General features: G+C 36.2%; 1 protein-coding gene across 1 annotated transcript in view; it reads right to left on the minus strand.

Moving 5' to 3' along the window:
* LOC119796612 (Fc receptor-like protein 5) overlaps positions 1–27,999 on the minus strand; it is a 97,162-nt gene that overhangs the window by 11,898 nt on the left and 57,265 nt on the right. Inside the window, exons 4-8 of the mRNA XM_038305242.1 lie at positions 22,322–22,627; positions 21,232–21,504; positions 19,005–19,027; positions 3,318–3,543; positions 3,047–3,166 (exon numbers count right to left, since the gene is read on the minus strand). Of these exons, the coding sequence (XP_038161170.1) occupies positions 3,047–3,166; positions 3,318–3,543; positions 19,005–19,027; positions 21,232–21,504; positions 22,322–22,627 (948 nt within the window). The remainder of the gene's footprint in view (positions 1–3,046; positions 3,167–3,317; positions 3,544–19,004; positions 19,028–21,231; positions 21,505–22,321; positions 22,628–27,999) is intronic.

Genomic DNA, 27,999 nt, shown 5'->3' on the forward strand with positions numbered 1-27,999 from the left:
AAACTATGGATGTAGCTCACAGTTTGCCTTGCTCTAGTTGTGGAGAGTTGTCTGTTTAGAAGAAATCATCCGCAAACGACTTATTAATCCGAAAAAGGCTAATCTGTGAATATATTGCAAACTTTTTTGCAGTCTCACGATGCTGTCTGCACCTCTGCAGCGGAGGAGAGAGAGAGGAGAGATCGCTTGAGTTATATTTCCCCACAAATAAATAATGGTCATTATTGTATAAATGGTCATTATTGTATAAATATTGTTGCTTTCTACAGCGTTCCAGCTCATGCAGCTATTTTCATTGTACAGATCAGTTATCGTCTGATCGCTGCGCTGGTGGCTGCGCTGAAATCATTGCGGTGTTGGTGACACTGATGACGTAGACCTACTGTAGTTATATTTAATTACAAATATGATTTTTTCTCCCCTGCTTTCAGGTAAAACACTCTCAAAGAGAGACACTTTAGCTGAAACCGAAACTGAAGGGGGTGGAATGGTTCTCCAGCCACAGCGCTAATGGGGCATTTACATCTGAAAACGGATTCATGAGTTGATAAGTACTGCGGGGGGACTGGAGGCTGACGAAAATTCTCGTATCTGTGGGATTTCTAGTGTTAAAGCTGCAGTCTGTAACATTGAGAAGAGAGCAGATTTCGACTGAAAATTTGAAGAAAAACAGGTTTCACGCCACTCCCCCACCCTCTCTGCTTCACTCATGCCCCACCTCCAAGCTCCACCCCTCTCACAGCATCTGTGCAGCTACCGCATGCGACCACAAGCGTTCAAGCAGCGTACGCGGCATGGAGTGTGAACCGGTAAGAGCGATAACACTCACCTCCAAGCAGCTAGATATAAGATGCTGGTTATACCGAAGTTTGCCGTGTAAGCAGGTGTTGGCAGGGGCAGTAAGGGCAGTTTCTCTTTCGCTGGTGGCTGTCGCTCAGCCATGACTTCCACGCGCGTCCTCCTGACTGCGGCAGCCGGGCGCTGCGGCAGGTTAAGCAGTGGGGGGGGGGGGGGGGGGGGGGGGGAGCTGTGATTGACACTCCATCAGACACTCCTCTGGCTGTGATTGGTTGTTTTGACTTGTCCCAAATTATTCTTTCCAGATTGAAATACAGGCAGTATGCGGGACCAATTGAAGCAGTTTTTTTCACAGGTTACATATCACATGTACTGCTGTCTGGGCATAGGGACAGTTTTAGCCAATATGACAAAAAAGTGATTTTTAAAACTTACAGACTTCAGCTTTAACTACAGTTTATTGGTTCTTGATTAAGCAAATCATTCAATAAAACAGTATTTGGCCAAATAATGTTTTATTCACCTCATGGATTTGCATGGTGAATTGCACAAAATCCATTTCAAACTGTAATATGGTTTTCAACCATGCTTCCCTTCCTCTTTGTACATAATAGTTTAGTTAAGTTGAGTTTAGTTGAGTTTTATTAGTCTTGGTTGAGAGTGTTAAACTGGAATATGTTTGACGTGGAGCTGAATGATTTTTGTTAATAAACTCTTATATTTTGAACAGAAGTTGTGGTGAATTTATTCCATGTATGTGTAGAGTTAACTGTTCAACCATGATTAATGCTCAAATCACTCTTTCATTTATTGTTCTAACACACAGCTAGTAGGGCTGTGTGTCATAAACAGTATATAACAGCCAAAACAATATCTGATTAAGTAAGATATTTTACCACCCCTACCGGGGAGAGCAATAAACATCTTAAAGTATCAGAAATATAAATTCCCAGCTGGCTGGGAATAGAATTGAACATAAAATCAAAACAGCTATATCTAGTGTTTGTTTAAATGTGCTCCAAGTTATCTTGAAAACATTCTTCTATGAAATGTTATTTTTTCTGCATTATTTTCTCTGGTTTGAAGGCAATCTAACTACGAACCCATCCGCGGTAAATCATGAATCGGAAAGATGAAATAGCAATTTTTTTTTTCACTTGTGCCTGATGTATAACAACATCCAACTGCCATGCACGTGGGCATGGCAGTTGATCAAGTCCTCTTGAAATCTTAAATAATTGTTGTTGATTGCAGGTGTGTCTAGTATTTCCCATTGATTTTGCTTGTAAAGGAGTGAGGTGTTATTATACTTGGGCAAAAATGGCTGGTCCCGGACGCATTAATTCACTGCTAACATGTTAGTTTTAATAATTTGAATGGACATTATCGAATGTACTGGGATTTTGCCTACCTTGGACACTCCCCAGGAATCATTTAAATGGAATCTTAGACCCCCCCTTTTCCCCTCTTTCCAACTTATTCATGTAGTCTACCTCATGTGTATTTTGCTAGTAGTGTGTAGTGTTTGCATAGATGTCAGCTTCCTTAAAATCCCGGATTGCTAAAAATAAAGACATACTATTATCTAACCTGTAGGAGTTTGTGTTTATTGTACAGCGAGTGGTTTATCACTCAGGGCCAGATTCACCATCCTTTTGGTTAAATTTGAATACATAGACACAAAATTTCTTTGGTTGGTAATTATTAGCTGATAGCCTAGCCTAAGTCACTAAATTGGTTGGGATAACTGAATTTTAATGGCTGTTCTAGAAGCCACCCGGAATGTGACAGGCCGATCCTGATAAGTAAGCTGATTACAGTTAAAGTTATTTAGCTGAGAATGTTGAATTGGTTTTACCCTTGATTTTGAATGATTTATCGATAAACTACAACCCCAGTTCTAGTTAATCGTATATTCATAATCTACAGGTAAATTATCACAACAAATCTATTCATAGCCCCTCTTGACATTTATCCATTCATCTTTGTTCCAGGTTTGAACTGGGGTTCCTAAGTGTCCTAAGGAAAATATAAATCCTGAACACTATAACCGCTGAGTTTCCCCTTCCTAAGCATTCATTAGCAAGATGACCCTCCATTAAACAAATACAGAAAATAACAATAATAACATATCAATAACATGATCCAATCAGAACTTATCCAATAGTAAACATCAGAATGCATCTATGTGCCAAATGATTTAAAGAGTTTTAAATAAACAATCAATTTAAGACGAAAATGGTCTCACCTTTTGAGCATCTGCAGCGCCACAATAATAGGAGAATAATGAGAAGAATTACTGGTCCAACAACTGACCGAATGATCAGCATCACATGGAAGAAAGAGCTGACAGGAGTGGAAACATTTTCTGTATATATTAAATAAAAAAGGAAAGGGTTTTCATTGTATGAGTAAATTGTGATTTTAGTTTTGAACTTTAAAAATAATCTGCAGGAAATTGACTTAAATTTCTCACTGTTCATATTAATTGAATGATAAAATATTTTGATCCTCCTTACCTCTAACAGCCATCCAGCTCTGTGGTGACTCCTTTCCTGAATGTTCACACTTGTAGAAACCTTCATCTGACTTTGACACTGCAGAGATCTTCAGCTCCTCTCTGCTGTCATTGTGGATCAGTTTGTTATTGTGATAGAAAAACACATTGGAGAGAAGTTTTTGTTCTTTATCTCTGCAGCTCAGAGTAACAGGATCTCCCTCAGTCACAGGATGGACGGGGCTCACCAGGATAGGACTGTCATAACGAAAATCTTCAAGACATTGAGTGAATATTGGATTTTAGACATGATTGTTTTATAGTGACTTATAACCAATCTTGCATGTCCATTTTTTTTACATTTTAACAATTTAGCTTGGCTAAAAGTTAAAGGGTATTTTTTATTAAAGATAACGTATTGTTAAGTAACTTTAAAACCTAAGGGGCATTTGAAACTCAGTTCTGCATAAGTTTGAAATTAATGCAATACTAAATGACTTTTATACATCACTACTTACTCTGTACAGTGATGTTAACAGCATTGCTGAACTCTCCTGATTCAGACTCACACCAGTACACTCCATCATTAGAATAGATCCCCTTCATGGTACATCAGGATCCATTCATGATCCCCCAGACGGAGCAATCTAACACGTGGCCTGTTTCTGTAATCCTCCTCACTCTCCATTTAGTAGAGTTTCCCTCACAACTTAGAGACACAGAGTCAGATCTGAAGTGTTGAACTCTGTCAGGACTCACTGAAAGAGACACTGTTGGATGAGGATCTGAAAATAAATAAGACATTTCATCTAAGCACAGAGCAAAGCTTAATACATGATAAAAAAAATATAATATATAACTTTTTTTTCTTCCTTGAGAGTTAAGTTCAACATTAACAGGGCCGCAAATTACCCAAACATAGCTTCAGCAAAAACCTAAACAATGTGTTTTGTTTGTTTGGAAAATGGAAAAACTGCAGTCATTACAAATCTGTATGAAACAAAACTAAAATCATCTTTTAAAAAAATAAGTCTTTCATTTATTTCTGTATGTATTTTTTTACTATGGCAGGGCTCGTCCTCCATGAATTATCCTCCTTCTATACCATAATCCTTTTGTTCTCAGAGAAAATTTTCTTTTTAATCTGTTTTTTTAGAGCTGTTTTTAATTTCCTATTTAAAATAAATCTTGCAATAAACACTATCTTTCTTTTGTGTCTTGACAATGAACCCACTGATATTAGATTATCATTTCTTTAGTTTTATTGAATTTATTTCCATTCATTTTCTTCTTGCTTGGAGGTGACACTGAGGAAAACTAACCTGCAGACCAGACAAAAGTTGGATCTCTATATTTTACTTCTCTTCTTCCTGCTTCACACACATATCCTGTTGTGTTATTCTGTCCATGGACAATGTAGAAATTATCATCAGTCCCATTGGAGCTGCCAGGCAGCAGCTCATAGCTGTAGAAGTGTGCTGATAGTTTGGGGACAGCTTTATACCAGAAGAACTTTGTTCCTGTAGGTGGATGTTCAACCTCACAGCTCAGAGTCACAGAGTCTCCAGGATTCACCCATGATATAGACACAGAGAGTTTATCTGTTGGAGGAAGTGTCTGTCATTAAATTTGATTAGTCTGACCAGTGCAAAACCTGTTATTCAAACAGGCAAGTTAGGTTAATTCTTCAGTTTAAAGAAACATAGTCAGAGACGGTGTAAGCGGAGCTCTCAAATTATACCCAGACAGTTTTAATATACGTAAAAGCATGTTAAAAGATTCTGAGATCTCCTTTTTTTTGGGCAAGGTTTCTGCAATTCTTAATTTGGAATGTACATTTTATTTTCTCAAACATTTTAAATATCAGCAAAAAGAAAAATGAGTCTTTTGATTTTCTTTGAAATGATACAACTGTAGCAAAAAAACAAAAAAAACAAACTGTATGTAAATACATAAAAAATTGAAACAGACCTCAGTTCAAAAAGCAAATAAACAAAAAACAACAACAAAAAAAAACAAAATCTGGGTGTGAACCCAACCATCTTTTATAACTTTTGGCAATGAAAAACTGTTTTTTCAAAAATCCAATTAATTATATTAATTAAATAAATAGTTAAGTAGGACGATCTAAAAGACAAACACTGATAAATTAAGTTTTCACGTAATATTGTCAGAAAACCATATTTGTATAAATCACCTCAAACAACATACAATTTAATAAAAGAAAATGCCCAACTTACATACAGTTAATGCAATAGCATCACTCCAGTCTGTGCTGCTGTGAGCACTTACTCCTCTGCAGCTGTATTCTCCACTATAAGACTTGTTAAATAATGTTAGATAAATGGATTGCCTCGTTGTTGAAAGTTTATTTAACCTGCTTGGTCTCCATTCATATGTCCACTCAGATCCTCCACTTGCATGGATCTCACATTGGAGGATCACACTTTCACCTTTGTATACAAGAGGCCAGTTTGGGTTCAGGATCACAGTGGATTTAATGGGAACTGTTCACATAAACAACATATAGGTCTTACTGTGGTTCAGCAGAAACATAAACTTGAAAGAAAAATGTATTTTGATGTACAGAGCCAGGCCTAAGCATCTACAAACCCCTAAACAGAATTTCATTTGGTAGCCACCGACAGAGAGGTCCCAGGCCAACACTAAACTCAACTCTGTTTCTTTTTTACCTGTATACTGTAGATTACAACTTGATTTACAGTTAACCAAAAAGTTGGTAAAATATTGACACAACTATTACTTAATTATTTACAATTTTAGTCCTAGCTGTTGAGAGCAGAGTTCGATAGTAATTAGTTACATTTACTCAGATACATTTACTTGAGAAATAATTTGAAAATACTTTTATTTTAAGAAAAGTTTTACTGTGCCTTACTTCTTACTTTTACCTGAGTAATATTCTTGTCAAGTGTCGCTACTCCTACATGAGTAAAATCTCTCTGTCCTCCCGTGAGTAATTTGAACTATTCCAAGATCAGGTAAACATGAACTTAATTGTAGATATTAACAGTGGAATTTTGTTACCTTATCCCAGTACAGTATATTTGCTTTGAAAGGGTTGGTTTTCTAAGTTTGAACTGCTACTGCAAGAATTTCTTACTGTATATTCATTAGTTTTATTATTTATTCTTTAGATATTTGAGTCTTCAAAATGCCAGAACCTGCACATAAAATGCCAGCATCATTTCTAAACATTAAATCTGATGTTATTCTCCAACAGTTACTCAGAACTCAAGTAGCCTTTTTACCAAATACTTTTTTTTTTTTTTTTTTTTTGAGTAATTTCTTGGATGACTACTTTTTACTTCTACTTGAGTAAATACATTGTTAATGTAGTGCTACTCTTACTTTAGTACCATTTTTGGGTACTCTACCCACCTCAGCTTGATTTTTAATTTTTTTCTAAACTTCTGCAGGTGAAGGGAAAATGCATAAAGCTAAAATGTGATAAAATGCCAGTTATTTATTAGCTTGATAGATTTTTCCTAGACATACAACCAGATGTTTGATAAAACATACAATTAGACTGGCCTATAGCTATACAAGTAGTTATGTGCTATGCTGAGGGGCATAATGACCAATTTGTTTTTACCATTTTCTCCCATTATACCCATTGCGCATTATCTGTAGTTGTTGGTGCTGTTAACTCTTTACTTTCTCTTTATAATGAAAACACTATTGGAAAAAGTTAAACTAGAGTATTTCTGTGTTGTTCTTTTCTCAAGCCCCTGGTTGGTCACAAGAGACAGATGCTCACAATGAGCCAGATTTCCCATAGAGAATACTTCCTGTTTGTTTTACTATCGATTTGCTCTATATGCATGGACATTATTACACATTACTGCAAACGTTTCAACTTATTACAATGGACTGTCCATCACTGCTATGTGCATGTGTTATAGAACCCCAACTAAAAGGTAGACTTCACCCATTTTTTAAATGCATAAATAAGCCAAGAGATATTGAAATAAATCATGTCTACCAATTTACTGGACCAATGTTTGAATTATATAATTTTACTTTTCATGGTGACGCCTACCATCTAAAACATTATCATATGGGGTAAAAAGATAAACCAGTGACTGTGGGAAGACAGCTTATGCTTTTTAAAATCCACTCCTTGGTTTAGCTATGAATAACTGCTCTACAGAGCTGGAGACTTTATCATTTCCACTGACAATTTATCAAGAGATGTTAAAAACAATTACATACATTTTAAACAACAACTTTTGCGAAAAATATAAGCAGAGAAATATGTCTTACCATCAGCGTATCCACTTATGACTGAGATAAATACTACATTAAAGAGATATTTAAGAAAAAGTGAGAAAAAGAGTTGAGAAGAATTACATTTTTTTTAATTAAAGACAAACTGCTCTTTAAAAAATTCTAAAATGATACTAAACAGGCTACTCCCAATATAGCTTTTTTTAAACAGAGCAGATGCAGCCTTATTTAGAAAAGTGTATTTTTTGTCTTTCTATTTTCAAATGTATACATTCACTTACACAATAATAGGAAAATCCGAGAGTGTTCCATCCTCTCAACTCTATCTGGTGCCTAACTTTAATCATAACTTCTTTAAGCTGAAAAAACAATGAAGACAAAAGAGGAGTTCCAAAAACCCTTCTGCTTTTTAGCAGCTTGCGTATTTCCTCCTTTTTTTCCACAGAACTAATGCAACTTTTACCTCCTCAGTTGCTCAATATTCTTGTACTTCCTGTTCTGTCAAGAGACCTAAAACGTTAGTGAAGTGTGTGATCCTAAAATAGTAGTACCGAAATATACAGGGAAAACAGTGCATGGTGGTATCAATTCAGGAGCAATGGTCTGTGTGTATGGTCATGATGACAAGTTAGTAATTAAAGTAAAGGAAAAGGTTTGAAAATAATTTAGGACTTTATTTAGATTTCTAGAAAACACTCTTTGTGTGACATAAGTTATAGTTTTATACTGTAGTTTTAAGTATTTGCCCTGGATCACTCTGTTCAACACTCTTGTGTGTTGAGAGTTATTGTAGTTTGTGGTGATTACCTAAATTGGCTGACATCTCAAAAACCTTGTTGGACCACACATTATGCATTTACTCTGACTAGTAGAGGATCATGTTTATACTATGAAGTTAATCTATTTTAATTCTATACCCTATTTGGGTTTACATGAGGTGTAATGGTGTGGTGTAATATAAATCACTGTATGAAACTCATAGGTGTCATGATGGGTATAAGAGCTAGCCCAAGATGCAGAACACACACGGAGACACTGGGTAAATAGTCCAAAAGAGTTTATTGTGGCACAAACATGAGTCATGGAAAGGGAACAGTTCAGGCAGGGGGCTGGTTCACTGGGGTCTGTGCAGGGAAAGGGGAGATGGATGGTAGCTGAGTTCAAGTGAGGCTAAGCATCAAGCTAGGCTTAGCCTGGCAGTCCTGAGTTTGAGCTTCCAGCTCACTGCAGGGAACAACAGGTGAAAACACGAAGGATTTCTCAGGCTGAGCTTCCAGCTCACCGCAGGGAACTACAGGGGAAAATCCACATGGGAACCTCCAGGGAAACTCCTCAGAGAAGTCCTCAGGTTTCTACCACGTAGGAATCTTCGGGTTAGCTCACCAGGGCAGATTAGCAGGTTAGGCTTTCCAAGAGCTTCAGGCTTGAGACTGGTTTCCTGTGGTGCAGCTCCTCCAGAGCTGCAGACCAGAGACTGGGTTCCAGTGAGGGTGCTCTTCCTGAGCTTCACGAGGAGACAGGAGATTAAGCTCGTCCAGAGCTTCACGAGGAGACAGGATTCCTGTGAGGCACAGATAAGGAGAGATTAGAATCTGATCTCAACCCAGGAACAACCAAGACTCAGTCTATAGCAGAAGGTTCAGGAAGCTAACCAACACTGCGGCGTGGAATCAAAGTCTGAAGGCAGCTTAAATACTGTGGTCCTCCTGATGAGTAGATCAGCCACAGGTGTGTGGGAGGCTCAGCTCAGGAGGACCCACGGCGCACTCTGCTGGAGGCAGAGGGTAATCTCCAGAACCTAAGAAAAGACAAGGAGCAGAAGAGGATCCTCGGCGCCCTCTAGTGGGCAAGCCTGAGGATCCCAACAATAGGACACTTTGTTTTTTTTCCGTCTTTTCTTTATGACTAAGACCTAAAAATGTTTATGTCATTTTGTAAAGAAAGCTAAATTTTGATGCATACAGCTTTTTAACAGTGAATGAGGGAAAAAAAACGAATACGAATACCTGGGTGGAAAATGTCAGCAATAATGAGTATAAAGCACTCTGCAAAATCGCATCTTATTTAGCATTTAAGTCCAATAGTATAAAAGAAATAATTTCACACACAAAGGGGGGCTAAAAATAGCCTATTTACAAGTTTGATGCAGAGTCTTGTTTTGTGACTTGATTAGTTTCAACAGTTTAACTGTTTTAAGGCAGGAAAAAGCTGTTGTAGAACCTACTGGACCTACAGTACATCGAATGTTGTGAAGCAGGGGAGGATCTAGGATTCTAGGAGATCAGGGTCTTAGCCCTGAGGGTGAAGTTGAAAGAGAGACTTTCTGGTAAATCCCGTTCAAATGTAAAATATGACAGATTACTGGATTAATGAAATTTCTTGTAGACCACACATAAGAATTCCCCCTCCATAACATGGGAAGAAATAAATGTACCTGCAGGTCTTTAACAGTGGTTATTCCTCTCTTCATCAACAACAAACTCTGTGGATTTGGTGACATTTAATAATCATTTGCCAGTTATGAGAGGGGAACCATATATTTTAGCCACTTGATCTAATCCTTTCCCCTATAACATGGGAAAAAATAAACAAATCCTGTGAATTTTGAAACTGTCATTATTTTTCTATATTATGTTTGAAACATTTATCATATTTTGAATTCCAAAATAGTTAAAATAAATATGACTGTTGGTTTGATGATGCGTTTAAAGCATGTTTTATAATAGAAATGTCCTTAATCCAGTAATCTGTCATATTTTACATTAGAACGGGATTTTGCAGAATGTATACTCTCATCTTTTCAGGAAGTCTTAATTTTTTTGTCCTGCTTTCAGCCAGTTTCCATCCTCTTATATCACCAATGAAAAATTATAAATACACACTACTTGTTGTAAAACTGTGTTTGGTGACTGACTTTTATTTCTGTCAGGCTGAACGGACAGAAGTTGGAAAAAGACAGATTCTCTTGGCATTTAAAATAACAACACAAAACAGCTTAAAAAGTCTATTTATTTATTTTACAATTTTATAAACAACAGCTGCTGATTAAACTGGATAATATAACCGTGACATGATTATATGAGTTGTTTTTAGCGAGAGATCGATTAGAAGCGCATTGAAATCCGCCATGTCTGCCTCTCTGGCTTCAATGCACGCTCCCGACACAAGGAAAGCAGAATTTCATACAACGGGACAAAGAATGTCTGGAAGTCAGTCAGACCTTCACATCCCCTGGGACATCTGTTTGTTTAGCAACAGCTAGTGGTGACAACTTCTTCTTATGCAAGGGAATGCTACAGGCTGTGTTCCTGTGCATGCTGCCCCTCTCTTGTGAAATGCATTGCTGCACATTTTACTCAAATCAGCTCAGAAACGATATCCGGGGCTCTTGGGGAAACACCTGGGGCTGCAGCCCAAGTAGCCGCCCCCTAGATCAGCCACTGCTGAGAAGCCTCTTCCCAGAGGGCAACAGGGAGAGCAGTCCATGGTGGTTATGTGAGATGTTATAGGCAGGGGAGATGTAGCACCTGGGTAAAATGTCTTTAATGCCATCAGTGATCTGATGGCACGGTTCAAGTTGGCATGCGCTGTCCTCGGTGCCTCTTTATCACCAGATTTGAAGGCTGAGAGCTGTGGTTTTAGTGATTTCAGGTCCTCCCCATTCATCCAGGGTCATTGGTTCACTTGGATGATAAGGCTCTTTTTGATGCTGTTGTCTTCAACACATTTGTTGATGCAGGCTGGTGCAGGGAAGTGGCGGCCTAGTGGTTAGGACATAGGGCTGTGAATCCTGAGGTTGTGAGATCGATCCCAACTAACACAGACTGCCACTCTGGCTCCTTGAGCAAGACCCTTAACCCCACACTGCTCCCCAGGCGCCGCACAATGGCAGTTCACTGCTCCCCAATGGGATGGATTAAATGCAGAGAAGTAATTTCCCTCTAGTATTATTATAGTACATAAAAAAAGAAAAACTAACACAGTCATGGCATAATCATCTATATTTATTTTGTTGTCATCTGGTCTTCATACCTGGGAGGTGAATGAAGACCAACACCAAACATAAAATTTAAACTGAAAATATATCAATATTCAAAAAATTAAACAATAAATTGGGATCTGTTCCAAATGGGGAAAAACAGGAAAAGGAAAAGTCCAAGTCGGCAGATAAAATTAGATGTGGTGGATCTAGTATTTTGTATTTTCTTTCCAATGAAGCTGCATCACGTGTCATTATGAAGCGACTGCCTGACAGCCCCTCTGCTGTTATTCTGCCTCTACTGTGTGCTGGTAAGAAAAGAAGCATAGCGGCGACCATTGACAGTAAAAATAGAAAAACAAAAAAACATATAAAAATAAAAAAATTTTCATAAGTCTGATATTGTGAGTCCAAGTTGAGTCTGAAGTCCTTCAAATTCAAGTCTAAGTCAAGTCTGAAGTCATTTAATATGCAACTTAAGTGTGAATGAAAGAAATACCTCTAATAGGCTCTTGAAGGAGCCAGAGGTAAGTTGGTAGAGCTAAAGTTGATTCTGTATGGAATCTGTAGCAGCTCCTTCCACACTGGACCACAGTGAAATTTTTTATATGTCCCCTTTACATTAGCCTGACGTAGTCCGACTCAATTCTAGTCAGAATATGAGTCTGATACTGCTCCATAGAGCTGTGATTATGGGACGTGTTTTGAACGAACCAGGAAAAAAAATGCCTCTGCACTCAATTGGATAGACCTACAACCAATAAGAGCAACGGAGTGCGTGACGTATCTTAAGCGAGGCATAGTTGTTGTCCACAAAAATCAAACCGTGCAGTTTCACGCCTAGAATAAGAATATGAGACTTGATCGCGTTTCTCTTTTCCTCTTTTAAAATTAATTTGCTGTCGATATCTTCTAGAATAGACCTAATAGCAGAATCTACTCACCCAAACTCTCCAGCGGCAGCCATTATTGTTGTCATCCAAGCGCGCTTTGGTCACGTGGTTGATAACGTTACTCTTGATCATCTGTCCATCATCGTATAAAGCCCGCCCTGACAATTTGATTGGATCGCCTGACAGTGGGCTTTAATACTCGCGCTACTATGGAGCAGAGCCAGACCGAACTTCCCCGAACTCAAACCTTGTGGGCGGGACTAAGTTCGGACTGGCACCCAGGCTACCTTTACATACCCAAAAGGTCCCTCCCCCCCGCCCCCAACAGCCACTAGAATGAGGTTGGATTTTGATGCTTTATTGTCAAAGGTTTTGTGACAGTTTTGTTATGCCAGCAAATATATTACACATGATAGTCAATAATCATATGCTTAACAAATGTAACATCACAGAAAGGGTAAAAAATAAAATCATTCACATACAGAATTAAGTTGCTTTATTACACACTCGTGTGTTCAGAATAAAAAAAGCTTTATAGCAAAGTAGCATTTTACTGTTAAGGGGAATTTGCTTCCATAACAGGTGGCATACAGTTAATATTGATAAATGTAGAAACAAAAACTATGGGAGAGTCAAATGTAAAAAGTACAAAAACAAGAAAAGAGGGTAAATAATCGTTTACAGCAAAAGAACAATGTGTATCATTCAGGCTAATGTATTATTTCAGTTTCATTTCTGTGCTAGTTAGGTTTATTTAAGAACCATTTGTGTGATTAAAAAACTGGATAAAGTAATAGGAAATCTAAAAAAATTCTACCTACTTCAAAAACTACACACTTACCCATTAATTACCATAATTTTGATTCTTATGACTCAAAGATATGTAACAATATTTTATATATATATATATATATATATATATATATATATATATATATATATATATATATACAGTAGATTGCCGAGTTGTTTCCATTTGCTTCAGTGTATACTCATTTTGGTTGCATTCTCCATTGCAGCATTGTTATCCAGAACTGTTTCTCATCCAATCCCTGAATAAAGCATCTCATCTGTTGCAGCAGGACTCTGAGAACCTGTAAATGGGGAGACTGTTAGTTTAATATGAGTGAGTGTGAAAAGTTTTTAATATTAATGTGAAGATTGGTTTCATGTAACAACTTTAAATCAATGAAAGAAAAGGTTCAAATTCAGCAGATGTTTAAAATCTGAAGCAGGCTAAGTTGAGACAAAAAAAGAAAGTTTAAAACAAGTATCTCAGCAGATTTACTGAAAGAAATACATTGACAATATTCTATAAACATTTTCTATTAAATCTCATTAAAAGTTTTAGCTGTGTCTGATCTGGAGTGTAGTTGCTGTATGCAGATGCTAACTAAGGTGGACTATGATCTAAACACCAAATTTAGATTAATTCAGCTGCATGTTACTGACATGAAAACATACTTCAACAAAACAAATGACCAATTTTTTCACTTTAAACTTTATTTTTATTTATTTTTTTGAGTGGCAATCTTTACATCCATATCAAGTTTAGTACCAAAGTCGACCCTATCCACGGGGAGTATATGCCTAGTGGTTAGAGCAGTGCCCTTGTGTTCTGAGAAGGTTGCAATTACCCAGTTTGATCCCCCAGCCTGCACTCTGGGTTCCTGAGCAAAACCCTTATCCCTGCAATGCTCCCTGGGCACCGCACTATGGCAGCCCACTGCTTCCCAAGAGGATGGGTCAAATGTAGACAGTGAATTTCCCCATTGTGGGACAAAAAAGGGATTTGCATCTAGAAGTTATTGTGATCAAATTTCCCAATTTCACCAAATAAACTAGAAAAACTGAGAAGAAATCCAACACCAAGTAAGGGTTCATCCTGCTCTCTTCCTTAAAGGAAAAGTCCAGTCATATTCAGAAATCAAAATTCTGAAAGTACTTTAAATATGAAATTATTACAGAGTGGTCAATAAATCATTAATTTGAAAGTGCTTCAATTGAGACATCCATGTTTGTCAAAGAACACTACTACCACCTACCGGTTTGTGACGTCAAATTCTGTATCTGGTGTTCGTAACAACGCGCTATTATCCAAGTCATCATGAAAAAATTCTTCTTCGAATTGTTGTTTTTTGTTTGTTTTTTTCTCTGGCAAGAAGTTTGAAGGCAAATCCTCCCTCTTTAAGTTGGCAATCTAAGGACGAACCCGTCCGTGTTAGATCATGAATCAGACAGGTGAAATAACTAATTTTTTTCACCTTTTTCAGGCTTACTGCACCGTGACATCACTGCTGGAAAATGTGTGTGGGGTTGCAGAAGTATAATCCGCCCTTTGCCGACAAGCTGTTTGTTTACACTCCCCCACCAGCTTCCTGTCGTATTTCCTACATCACAGTCAGTTGCGTTCATTGGTCAGGATGTTGGCCAATAGGTACAGACAGCGGTTTGAAAGACAACAGGTTGTTCTCATCAACAGTCTTCCAATGTCTCATTCATTTGGGCCAGACTAAATTACACATTTAATCTCACATTTAGTGTAGTTTACTAGGCTAATAAAAAATCACATTCGTTTAGAGTGGCCTTTCACGATTCTGTCAAAACGTTATTCGTTAAGTTTCAAGTCTGATCTTCATTACATTCTATTAGTCATTTTATTTTATTTTTTTTTAATATATAATCCTCTTAGCATGATATATCACTGTTATTCTTATGAACTATTTGTATTGTTGATATAACCCTGTAATGTACTTTTCTTTTTTCATGTATAACTTTGAATTGTCTTGCAAATAAAATAAACTTGCTTTGCTTTGCCTCACAAAAACTAAGTATTGTAGCTGATTGTACCTGCTGCTTCAGTCACCTCGGAGTAAACAGCACAGTCATTTGTTCCATGATGCCTCCCTGTTAAAATCACCAAAAATCAACAAGACCTGTCATTTAGAATTTTTCATTGGTATCTTATAATGCTAAGCATCTATTTGGAACTCACTGTTTGGTCTGAAGTTTTTCAGTTCAATTACAGAGTACATAACATCTCCAGATCCATCTGCAAATAGAATAATGGTAACATAAAAGTTTCTGATGATCAGACTCATTATGTAATATGGTTTAAAAAAAAATTACCATTTCCTGCTGTTCCGGGTGATTTTACTGACTCGTAGAGATGACTATCACCTAAAGAAGAGACAAAAACGTAACAGGTTCTAATGGAGTTACACCCTTGAAGAACTGACCGGACTCCAGGTGTATTTTGTGTAGTTTATTGTCTAAAAAATAATTACAGTTGATGTACATTAGTACACCAGCTTGTTATCTTCTTCATTGCATTCAGACCAACTGAAAGATGTAGGTTCTTTTTATTGAATAACTCTGGCCACAAGTATTAATATGTAAACTATAACGGTACAACACAATTGATCTACTGCTCCACAATATTACATCCGGCTATATATTAAATAGCACAACATAACCTCTTATCGCCCATGTCCCATTAGCCTTCAGCCAATATGAAAGTATGAAAGCACTCTTAATAGTGTCCACAGTCAGTATACACATGAAAATAAATAGTCATCCAGTCTCACTTTTACTACTTGCATGCTATAGATTTATTGATTATTGTTTTAACAATTTTACCTGTAAAATGACCACAGTTGCAATACATCATTACACCAGCTTGTTTTCTTCTTTGTGGCATTCAGACTAATGGAGTGGGGCTGTTTCTCAATTGCTAAATTCAAATTCAGGGTTGCGTCTTCCAAGGGCCAGATTCATCAGCCGATTACGTCATAAGGTGGCGCAGGGGCCTGTTCAGATTGGAAGTAGCCTATGTAGCCTTGGATATCCCAGGATTCATTACAAGCCCAGAAAGCCGGCTACTCCGTGCTTAGAGGAAAAGGTAAATGGCGCTGAACAGTGGTGAATATTGGAAGTGCAGTTTAGTATAATACAAGTATGTGAATAGTTCCATCTGAAATTAATGAAAATAGTCTTAAATGGTTATTTAGCCAGATATGTGGCACTTAATATTCGGTTTATTGAAAGGTTAAATCTATCCCTGTGCAAATGGGTTTGGCTGACATTTAAGGTCAGATTCCAATATATCTTCAATGTAGGGACTATAAATATGATATTTGCGACAACTGTACTGCTGCTGAAGCTCCTCAAAGATGAAATTAGCACCCAGAACAGTATTGAGAAGTTCCATATCCATTCTTTGCCTGCTTTGTGTGTCAACTGTTACGGTTGCTAGGCGACAGAGAGTACTTGCAGTGTAAGCCAGAGAAGGCTGGACCAGCTTGAATCCATAGCCAAAACTCTTCTGGCCTCCTTATTTTCAGACCTCCAAGGACCCGGTCTACTTGGACTGGGTCCTTGGAGGATGCAGCCTCTGAAATCGAAAACACCCTTTATATGCTGTTCTGAAAGAAAAAACCTTTTCTGAATGCCCATTTCCCCCTACTGTAGGTGAATGTGCTCACTTCAAGTTATCTCCCTCTAGTGGTGAAAACTGTTATTGGGCTGAAGTTGTACAGAAAGTCAAGATGTGGTGTACAGTTTTTTTTTGTTTTTTTTTAACAACTAAAAAAATGAAATGAAATTATGACAAATTAAAGTATGACTATTTTGAATAAAATAGCAGGATGGCCTCTCTTTAGCTAACTAAACTTCTGTGAACTTTACATGATATTCCTGAATGTATGTTAAATAAACAGGCAAAATAACCATATAGGATAATAATGTCAGAATTTTTGTTTTCTGTTTTTCTCTGTTATTAAGTGTCAGAATGTCTTTCTCCTTTTGAAAGAAAAAAAAAAAAACATATCACACATCACATCTAAATAATAATACCAAGCTCTGACCATGAGAAAGAGACTGGTATTCATGACTTGCAGTTTGGTTGACATCATTATTACTGTTGGATCTCTGATTGCTGCACGCTGGGAGGTTAGAGCTGAAACACATTGAAAACAGTAAGTGTGATTTAATAACCTCTTGCTCATGCATGTTTTGGGATTAAATGCAAACATGTCAAGAACCAACCTGATGCACCATGAATCTATAAAAGAGAGTAAAGATCATATCAAGATTTTGTTCAAAAGATAATGTAACTAGTTTTTGCTGAAATTCCAAATTGCAGTTATGTGTTTGATGCAATAGTTATTTTTTATGTATTTATCTGATCCAGTCTGAGAAGAAATAGATCTCACCTTTGAACCATCTGTAGCGCCACAACAGTAGCAGGAGGACAATAAGAAGGATTCCACCAAGGGGTCCAGCGATCAGCAGTGGCAACAAGGAAGAGCTGACAGCACTGGAACCAGCAACTAGTAATAAGACGTTGATTAATTTGGTATTAATCTAGTTATCAGTTTTTGTGTATTTTTGCATAGCTTTGAAGCTTTATAAAGCCAGGTCATGCATATTTGAAGGAATTTTGTAAATTAATTTTGTAAATTAAAATAAAGCACACCGAACTATGCTGAAACAGCATTTTTGTGCTTTTGACTCAATTTCAAAAAGGCATGTTGTTGAACAAACAATGGTTTTCGATTGAATACTCCTCTGAAGCTCTGTTTTATGTCTTTTTCTGGCTGATTAAGGTTTTTGCGTTCCTTATGTCGAACTCATTAAAAATATAGTTTGTTTGTCTTATTGTTTCTTTACATGATTTAATGTACTATATATAAACAAATTAAAAAACAGCTTTTTACAAAAAATGAGAAAAAAATAAGAACCTTTATGACTGTTAGGATTAAACTGTATCAATCACAAGAAGGCTTGTTAAATCCTAAAATACACTGGCTGTTAAATATAAGTTATTTGTGTACTTTTTTACAGATTCAAAATAGTTTTTGCTTCTCATAGTATAACACTATAAGGTATAACTTTTATTGTTATGTTTAATCTTTATCAGCAGTAGCTGAAGCAGATATCTCTTTTTGTCATTAGAAGAGTAATCATCCTAATTGGAGAGGTCACTAGGTCATGGTACGGGAGCACATGTCCACAGTCAAGTGGCAGTAGGGCTGCAGGCCACTTAAAGTAGGACTAAGTCTTAAGTAATGATGACATTTATCAGATAGAGAGAGACGTGGTGGACTCAAAAAACTGCATGTTTATACCATTCCTCTGCTAAACTAAAGTTAAAGTTTAAGTATTTTCATTTGTTTTCTTTACTATAAGAAGAAGTGTTATTTATAGAATGATCTCTTCAGCCATAAACAGCTGGAAACAATGTTCTGAGGCCTTAGCATCTTCAGGGACAACAGCCTACATTAGATGGCAATTTTTTGCACTACTGATTTAAAAAATGAGTGGATAGATAAAATGCATCCAGTGTTTTCATCCTCTCACCTCTTACAGCCATCCAGCTCTGTAGTGACTTCTTTCCTGAATGTTCACACTTGTAGAAACCTTCATCTGACTTTGACACTGCAGAGATCTTCAGCTCCTCTCTGCCGTCATTGTGGATCAGTTTGTTATTGTGATAGAAAAACACATTGGAGAGAAGTTTTTGTTTGTTATCTCTGCAGCTCAGAGTAACAGGATCTCCCTCAGTCACAGGATGGGCAGGGCTCACCAGGATAATACTATAATGTTTATCTGTAAAACAGTCAGAATCAGGTTTTGGTCAGTAATCAGTTGGTGCTGACCTTTAGAAAAACCTGGTTCATGAGGATATAACACAAGTTGCCTTTTATCATCAGTGACCATTAAACATGAATCTTTGGTTAATTGTCCATCCATTTACCAATGATTAATGGATGGACTGGCTTTTACTACTACTTTACTACTATTGCTACTGAAAATACAACAAAATAGATAGTAGTTATTTGGAAATGTTAATAATGACAAAAACAGCCTTATATAAACACATTTTATTATGGTAGTGACTGATCTCTGGATTTTTTTTTTCTTTTCATTTTGTCGTTTCAAAGCAAGAATGTAGAAATCTTTTTGCTACAATTTCCCATGTTTAGGGTATAACCTAATCTATTTAGTCAGTTTTTCATGTTTTTTTTACCAGATAGTGTGTGCAACCTGAATCCTTTTTCTCTTATATTAATGTCTCTTCTCTGAGACAAAAATGTAATCCATGTTTCAAATTAGCCTTCATGTTACCAAGGATATAAAATATCAAACATCTTACAGCTTTTTCCCTTCTGGTTATTATTTATCTTTAGGGATTGCTGTATTAGCAACAACAAAATGCAAGCGAATGTCCACTGTTGCTACGTGCTCATCCAGGAGAATCTAATACTGCAATAGAACCAGCTAGGTTTTCTTGGAAGGAAAACTTTTACCCAATCTGACTGTAAAGCTTTATTGTATTGTCTTTTTAAAGTACCCTAACATAAGGTAGCCTGGCCAGCCAGACTGATACGATACTGATATATATACACAGGCTGTAAACATCGTCTGGTAAAGAGCTGCAGAGCTTGATTTTAAAGGTGGGAATAATAGGGTCAGCCTCTTTAGGTTAGAACCAATGAGATAACTGGGGATGTGATGCAAAATCCTTAAACAACGCTGTCTGTTTTCGTAATTTTGTTGTCTCCATTAGACTTAGACAACTTTTATTGTCATTTTGTTATACACAGAGTGTATACAAAACAACATTTTGTTTTTTACAGCTTTCGTGACATTTTCATTTGATACAATGCAGTTTTGATTAAATGTAAACAGTCTGGGAGAAAAAAAAACATGGTGCAAAAAAAAAAAATGCATTGATATGCAATTTCAATGCGTTTTTTTGCACAATGTTCTTTTCTCCCACACCGTTTACATTTAATGATTTCAGGCAAGTCTGCATAAGGAATCTAAGGATACAAGATTTGCTTTCTTTTACTTTATTGCTTGGTTGTGGTCGGCAGTTTGTTGTTATGCTTTCAGAAAAGCACAGCTGCATTATGGGTAAGTCTGGCACTGGGAGTCAATCCTCCGGTGCTGTGATTGTCAAGACAGATTTGGCCGAAGTCAACAGCGGTTTATCGGAATGAATTACACAGAGTCTAATTCAGTCTGGCTGTCAAAGCTAGAGATGAGGTATTATGAATGTGTGTTATTTAAATAAACTGAACTGGACTTGTGGATTTCTTAGTGTTGCTGTTATTAAGTTCTTTAGGTTGACTTTGTCTATGACTGGGTTTTTTGTCTTATGACAGCATGCCCCATTTTCCTCTTAATGCTGTTAGTTTCAGTATATTCATTAAAGCCTTCAGGTTCATCTCGCTGCTTCTAGCCTGTGTCTGCCTGTTAGTCCAGAACAGGCAGAAGTTTTACTCCTCTTTTTTACGTCATGCTGAGGTCAGATTAAAGTAATGATGACTTGTCCATGACATGTGTTGTATTTTTTCTCGAGTTACTTAAAATATACATTTTTATCTGCAGATAGACCTTTCATCATTTTCTAAAATCTGACAACAAAAAACAGAAAAGGAACTAACAGGAATCTCTATGGCATTTTGAGATTGGACATGAATATGACGTTTTTTGGAATTGTTAAAATGGCTTTTTTATTTGAAACATTCTTATTTTACTCTCCCTAAATTACAAACTGTATTTAAAGTTCTATATTTACCAAGCATCATATTTTTATTTATTCATTTTTTTTTTTTGTCCTAAGTACTGATTGGAGTAAAATAATAGTCAAAGTAGGCTAAGCTGCTCTATTTTGAAGAAAATACTTTAATTTATCTATATGAATATATATTAAATATATTTAATATTTTAATTTTAACTTATAGGTTTACTAAGAATTTAAACACAGGAAAAGGTGGACTTAAATATCATAAATCATAACCTACCCTGTACAGTGATGTTGACTGCGTTGCTAAAATCTCCTGATCCAGACTCACACCAGTACACTCCACTGTGAGACCAGTCTGTGTTTATAGAACATGAGGATCCAGTCATTGTCCCCCAGTTGGAGCAGTGAATGTCTGATAGTCCACCTGTTTCTGTAAACCTCCTCAGTCTCCACTCAGTGTTGTTCCCACTACAGCTCAGAGTAACAGACTGATAGATAAAATGTTGAACTCTGTCTGGAGTCACTGAGAGAGAAGCAGCTGGATGAGAGTCTGAAAAACCATAACATGAAAAAAAATTAATATTTATAGACCATCATTTTTAGCAAATGTGTTTAGAATTAGGTTAGAATTAAGTTTTTGAAAGACAGAAAATAAATAAAAGTGATCTTAAATAAAATTATATATTTTTAAAGAAATATAAAACATTAATGATTTACATTTAGAAAATATAGAAGAGTTAACAAAAACTACTATAGAAAATATTTTATTAAAATCAACTACAGTAAATTCAAATCTAATCTAAGATTTTTAAAACCCTGTTTAAAAGTGACTCTGGTGTTCTTCTGAATCTAATCTAGAATAGGCAAAGTCATGCACATGTATCAAGTTTTGCCAATCAGGACCTGAACCAATAAGCAAAAGTGATAATACGCTGCTTTGCAAATATTACATCACCAAACCTATAGGGATGGATTTGGGATTTTTCTCATTAGCCTTGTCTTTTTGCAAGATAAAATAAGACGTGCTGCCAAGTTTTCAGGAGAGAATAGTGCAGATATCTGCTAAATGCATGAACATAAATATACCCAACCTCTAAGACCTGCTTTCATTTTTTTTTCCATAGCTCTAACCAGCATTGAGTAGACCAGGGGAAGTTATGTGTTAACCACCATGAATGATAAATAAGAAAGTCTCAGATTAAAAAAAAATAAAAGTTTTCCAAAATTTATTTTGAAATCGAGTTGCTTTCTATAGAAAAGTTTTGTTTGTAATCAAATTGGAAGTATTATAAGTACAACACAAGATGTTGAAAAAACAATTCACAATGAAGCTAAAAAATCCCCTGAAAGAACAAAGATAAACTGACCTGCAGACCAGACAAACTTTGGTTCACTGTATTCAGTGTAAAACACTGGTTCTCCTCTTCCTGCTCTGCACACATATCCTGCTGTGTGATTCTGTCCATTAATGAGGTAGGAGTTCTGTTCAGTCCAGTTGGTTCTGCCAGTCAGCAGCTCTAAGCTGTAGGAGCTGCTGGATTTCATTGGAACCACTTTATACCAGAAGAACCTCCATCCTGCAGATGGATGCTCCAACCCCCCACAGCTCAGAGTCACTGAGGCTCCAGGACTCAGCCATGATGGAGACACAGAGAGGACAGGCTGAGGTTTAGCTGATGGAGACACAGAGACGACAGGCTGAGGTTTATATGTTAGAAAGAGATGTCCAAAGTAAAATATCTAATTGGAACTGCTTTGTAAGACCAAGTTCTATTTGTCAAATTCTGTTTCTAAATAATTGTATGATTTCATGCAAAACTCACAGTTTTCAAAACTATAACAGAGCATATAGCTTTTAAAGTTTTTAGTATTGTTTCTTAATCCCAGGATTTTTTTCGTTTTTTCTTTATTGTCTAATATATCCAGACAGGCAGTTTTCACTGAACTTAGACTTTGATTAAACTATTTCAGGTAATTTTAAATGTGGTTTATCATTAAACAATAACGCTTGGTGAATAAATGAGCACTATCTGTCAGACTGTTGTCACTTTTTAATACATCTTTCTCCAGCTTTTGTTAAATACATTATAAAAACATAGCAACAAAAAACCAACACTTAGGGCAGATAGTCTGCATTGCAAATGATTTTGAGTCCCTTTTAAAGACCAATTTTATGAAAGTTGCTTCCTAATCCATCTATCAGGCCGCTGTTAGAAATAGATTTATTCATTAGGTTTTATATTGTTTTAACTACATATAGTGTTATTCTATTAAATCTAGATGCTGTATTGTATTGCCTGTTATATGTGTTCTATTTATTAGCTTTTTTTGTTATTGCCCTGTAGGTTACTTTGTTCAAATTATGTGTGTAAAACTCAATATAAATAGTTTGATTGATTGATTCATAGCATACTTGAGAAAAAGTGCGAGTCACCTCTGCAACCCATTAAACCACCTTCACCTTGTCATTAGGAGGGTAAGTTGGTAAATTAATCTTCAAAGTTGGCTTATCTGCTAAATATGTGCTAATTATTTAAGATACTGTTGATTTGCTGACAAAACAAAAATTCCAAGTCATCTTATTCCGTTTGATTTCAAAACCAGTCTGCAAAGCTACACGCTCCTGCAGTTCATTCACTTTCAAGTCATAGGTGAAAGCATTGGCAGTTAAAATGGATACTTGTGGACACCATTTAATATATATATAATTTCATACCAAAAGAGTTTTGAAATGCACATTAGTAAAACATTGTCATAGTCAGTTTTGTTAGTCTCTGTTCATCTTTTAATATTTGTTGATCTTTACTGAGAGATACTATATAATCCATGTGTCATCTGGAATTAGGAACATTCATCCAATTTCAAAAAGTATTTCATACAAGCAATTTTTTTGAATTAGTAGGTTTATGCGTTCAATCAAAAGCATACATTTGAAGGGAATAAAAGGTTTATGGACCATCACAACACATGAATAATGTATCAAAATATATTCAGAAAAATCATTATAGTATTGCATTAATATGTTACCCATGAGAACATATTGTGTTTTAGAGGCAAATTATGCTGTTGGAGATAGATTTCAAAATATACAGTGATAATTAAGCACATAATATTTTCATGAATGCTGGACAACTACTCACATTGTGTAGCTTGTTAAAAACAACATATTATTTAGCTATGATATCAGTACTTAAAGTTGTAATATTAATCAATATTTTCTTTTCTACATTACCAAGAAAGAGCTCTGAGATTAATTAATTAAATTTTTTTGCAATTAGTGTAGAACTGTGGCACTGTCTAATTTTTTCTTCATGTTTTATTGTGGGTGATTGTGATCTGATGTAAAAGTTGATTCAAAGATTTTGATATTTAGTTTCATGCACATATTTAATTTTATAAAGAAATATTTCATCAAAGATTTATCATTTATTTACTTCAAAGTCAAAAAATAATTATGATTGTGTAAAGATAATTTATGAAAACCTCAGAAACTTACTTACAGTTAATTGGAGAAAACCCCACTCTGTTGTAATATAGCCATCTGTGCTTCCTCTGCATCGATAATTTCTACTGTCATCTGCAGTGATGCTGTATTCACTGGATGTTGCAAAGTTCCTGTTGGTTGGAATCTATTCATATGTCCACTGAGCTCCTCCACCTCCATGGATCTCACATCTCAGAGTGACTGTCTCAGACCAGTGGGCTGGTCTGAGACAAAGACGCATCATAGCAACAAGCACTCACTCACTGAAACATCAAATTGTTGATATGGCAGGGTGACCAGACGTCCTCCTCTCCCTGGACATATCCTACATTTCATAGCTAAAATAATGTCCGGGGGGAATTTCAAAATCTTGCAGGATTTTGGTCGACTGCAACACAGCAAGTAGTTGAAACTGCTTGGGCATTCAAACCGAGCCGTCAGCTCCGGGGCTGGTCTGGGAACCCCGGTGGACGGGATCAGGGAGCGACCGAACCCAACCTGCTGACAGTAGCCTGGACAGCGGGATCGCGCACGTGCGCGCTTTCAGGAAATCCTATACACTACTGTTTATGCTCTAAAAACATTCTAAATGACTTCGTTTCGAGTAAATTCTGGATGCTACCCACTCAGGACACTTGGAATACATTGGACGAGCAGTATGGAGGAATATTGAAACGTTTTTTGTGGACTTTTATGGACCTTTCTGCCTCGGGCGCTGGGCACCTCCATTATTTGAATGTCAGCAGACAGAGAGAAGCCTCCCAGATCTCCAGATGCATTTGAGATTTCAAAAAAGTACTCCAGAGTGTTGTTCAGCATGGGGGTGAGTAGAAAATGAAGGCTAATCATGTTTTGGGTGTACTATTCCTTTAAGTGGCAGCCAAAACTGCTTTGATGATGCATGAGTGAATACTGCCAGCAGATGGCAGCAGCGTAAAACAATGTTTATGTCCGCTGATAGTGCCTGGTTTAAAAATAACTACATAAAGAACTACATAAAGACTATAAGCACTGATGTCTTGCATATTTTGCTTTAGCTTAACACAACTATATGGGTTTTCTTTTCTTTCATAGGCATCATATGTGGCTGGACCCTTTAAACAGACCTTCAAGTTTAATGTAATTCAAATAAAAACAAAAGTGTTCCAAGTATATTTTCTTTTTGTTTCAGTAATGCATCAATTATTAAGGTAATTAGTATTTCCACATTCTGACATCTAAATACCATAATAAAACAATGAAAGGATTGATCTTAAATTAAATATTGATCGTAAGATCAATGGGGTTCAATCGAAGATTAGAAAAACTTTGTGGTTTTAGTCCAGAATGAAGTGCAAAACTCACTAGTTTTCTGAATAGAGATTTCATTCCTTGTTTCTGATGTAAAAAATGGATCTCCTTTTCCTCCTCTGCAGCTGTATAGACCTCCGTCTTAGATACTGATGACTCTGTATGGCTCATTGTTTCCATTGGTCTGGTCTATTGAATATTGTTGCCCATTTCTGAACCAGTCAAACTTCCAGTCAGCAGATCTATCCACACTGCAGGCTAGACTTATACTGCCCCCTAGTGGTATAATTGTTTCCCCTGCAGTCAATGTGGCCTTTGGTTTATCTGCCATTAAGTGCAAAGGAAAAAGAACAACTTTAACCATACTATGGTGGACTGTGGAAAAAAAGAATGTCTAACAAACTTAAAAATCTTTAGAATTACCTTTTCAGTATGAAATTCAATAAAAAAAAACAAACAAGAAAGAATAACAGGTGTCAAAAGCAATTGCCATCATTACTAAAGTTGAAGTAAAGATGCCAGGATTAAAAAAGATTTTAGAAAAAGTTCAAGTATAAGCTCCAGCTTTTACTCAAGTAAAGTATAAAATTACTTGTTTCAAAACTACTTAAAATATTATAGTAAATGTAATAATAATTTAAGATAAAAAAAATGTCATGAAGTACAATAGCTCGTATATTGTAAAAAAACATGTTAATGTTGAATAATTTTAAATACAGTAGGTTACCCATTTCAGCAGGATGTATTTCCCCTGAAAATTATTGTATAATATTTCTGTATAATGGTAAAAAAAAAAAAAAATCAAAGAAATCCTATGCGCACCAGTAAGCAATAATGTGTTCATGAAGCCTAAGCTGTGATGACTAATCACTGAATGTCCCTGCTCAGCTGGGACATTTAGCTTGAATTCTTTAGGATCTTTTCACTCTACTCCTCTGCTATGTCCACGGTGAAGTTTGACCTAAATGTGATCCGTCAAAGGTCCTGGTCAGACGATTGTTCGGATGTTAAACGTTTTCTGTTCCGTTCCAAACACAACCCAAAAATCTTTTCATCTAGATAACACAGTTTGTACGTATGTGTTTTTTCCCCGCAAAGATGACAAATTGTTGCTTTATTAAAAGGACTAATGAGGTTACTTTTAAACATTGTAAGGAGTAGAAATTACAGATAATTGCATCAAAAATTAAGGAGTAAAAGAAGAAATTCCAATGAAAAATAATTACTCCAGTAAAGTAGAAATAACAAGTAATAATAAGTATCAGCTTGACCTCTTTACATAAGTAAAAGTGAAAAAGTATGTGCTCCAAAAACTACTTAAAGTATAAAAGTATAAAGTAACCTTTAAAAAAAAAAACAGCCAGATGCCACTATATGAATTGAAAGCTTAATTTTTTGATTATTTCGAAAAATTCTTTAGGATATGGCCAAGTTGGTCTCTTGTTGGTCTCCATCTCCCAATATCTTCTCGCCTGTGTCCGACCTTTCAGACATTTAAACATCTTTTTCTGAATCCCACATTGTAGCATGGCATAGACAATTGACGTTTGCAGTTTGAAGAACATCTGCTTGCTTCTGATGATTTCCTTTAGCTAACCAATGAGTGTTTGCGTTATATGGTTAATCCAATTACACTAGTTTTCACTAGATGTGGATGGCGTCAATGATCTGCATTGAATGGCGCACATGATGTGAAATAAATATTTCTAAACATTAAACTGAAGCCAAGAGTAACAAGTAACGTTTGTTTTAAAAATTTAAGTAATAGAAAGTACAGATACTTGTGTGAAAATGTAATTAGTAGAAATCAGAAGTAGGAAGAAAAAAAAGTAATGTAGTAAAGTACAGATACCTAAGAAGTTTACTTAAGTACAGTAACAATGTATTTGTACTTCGTTACTTGATACCTCTGATAACAGTTATTGTGGTTTAACAGCTATTATAGTTTAGAATTTACTACAATAAATGTTGATGCTCTCAAACATGTAATGGAATGTTTTATTCCTTTATGTGGCCTATTTCTCTTGTACATGAAAACAGTTGTTTTTTAATAGAGTTGAACAACAAAAAAATCTTGTATATGTCACTTACATCTCACTGTCAGTGTTAAAGCATCACTCCATTCTGTTATCTGATGATCTCCTTCAGCCCTACAGCTGTATTCTCCTCTGTCATACCAAGAGACTGTGTCGATCATGTATTCACTGGATGTTGGAGAGTTTCCGCTGGTTGGTCTCCATTCATACGTCCACTGAGTTCCTCCACCTCCAT

The sequence above is a fragment of the Cyprinodon tularosa genome, unplaced genomic scaffold (assembly GCF_016077235.1).
Source record: "Cyprinodon tularosa strain WSP-4 unplaced genomic scaffold, ASM1607723v1 ctg553, whole genome shotgun sequence".
NCBI lineage: Eukaryota > Metazoa > Chordata > Actinopteri > Cyprinodontiformes > Cyprinodontidae > Cyprinodon > Cyprinodon tularosa.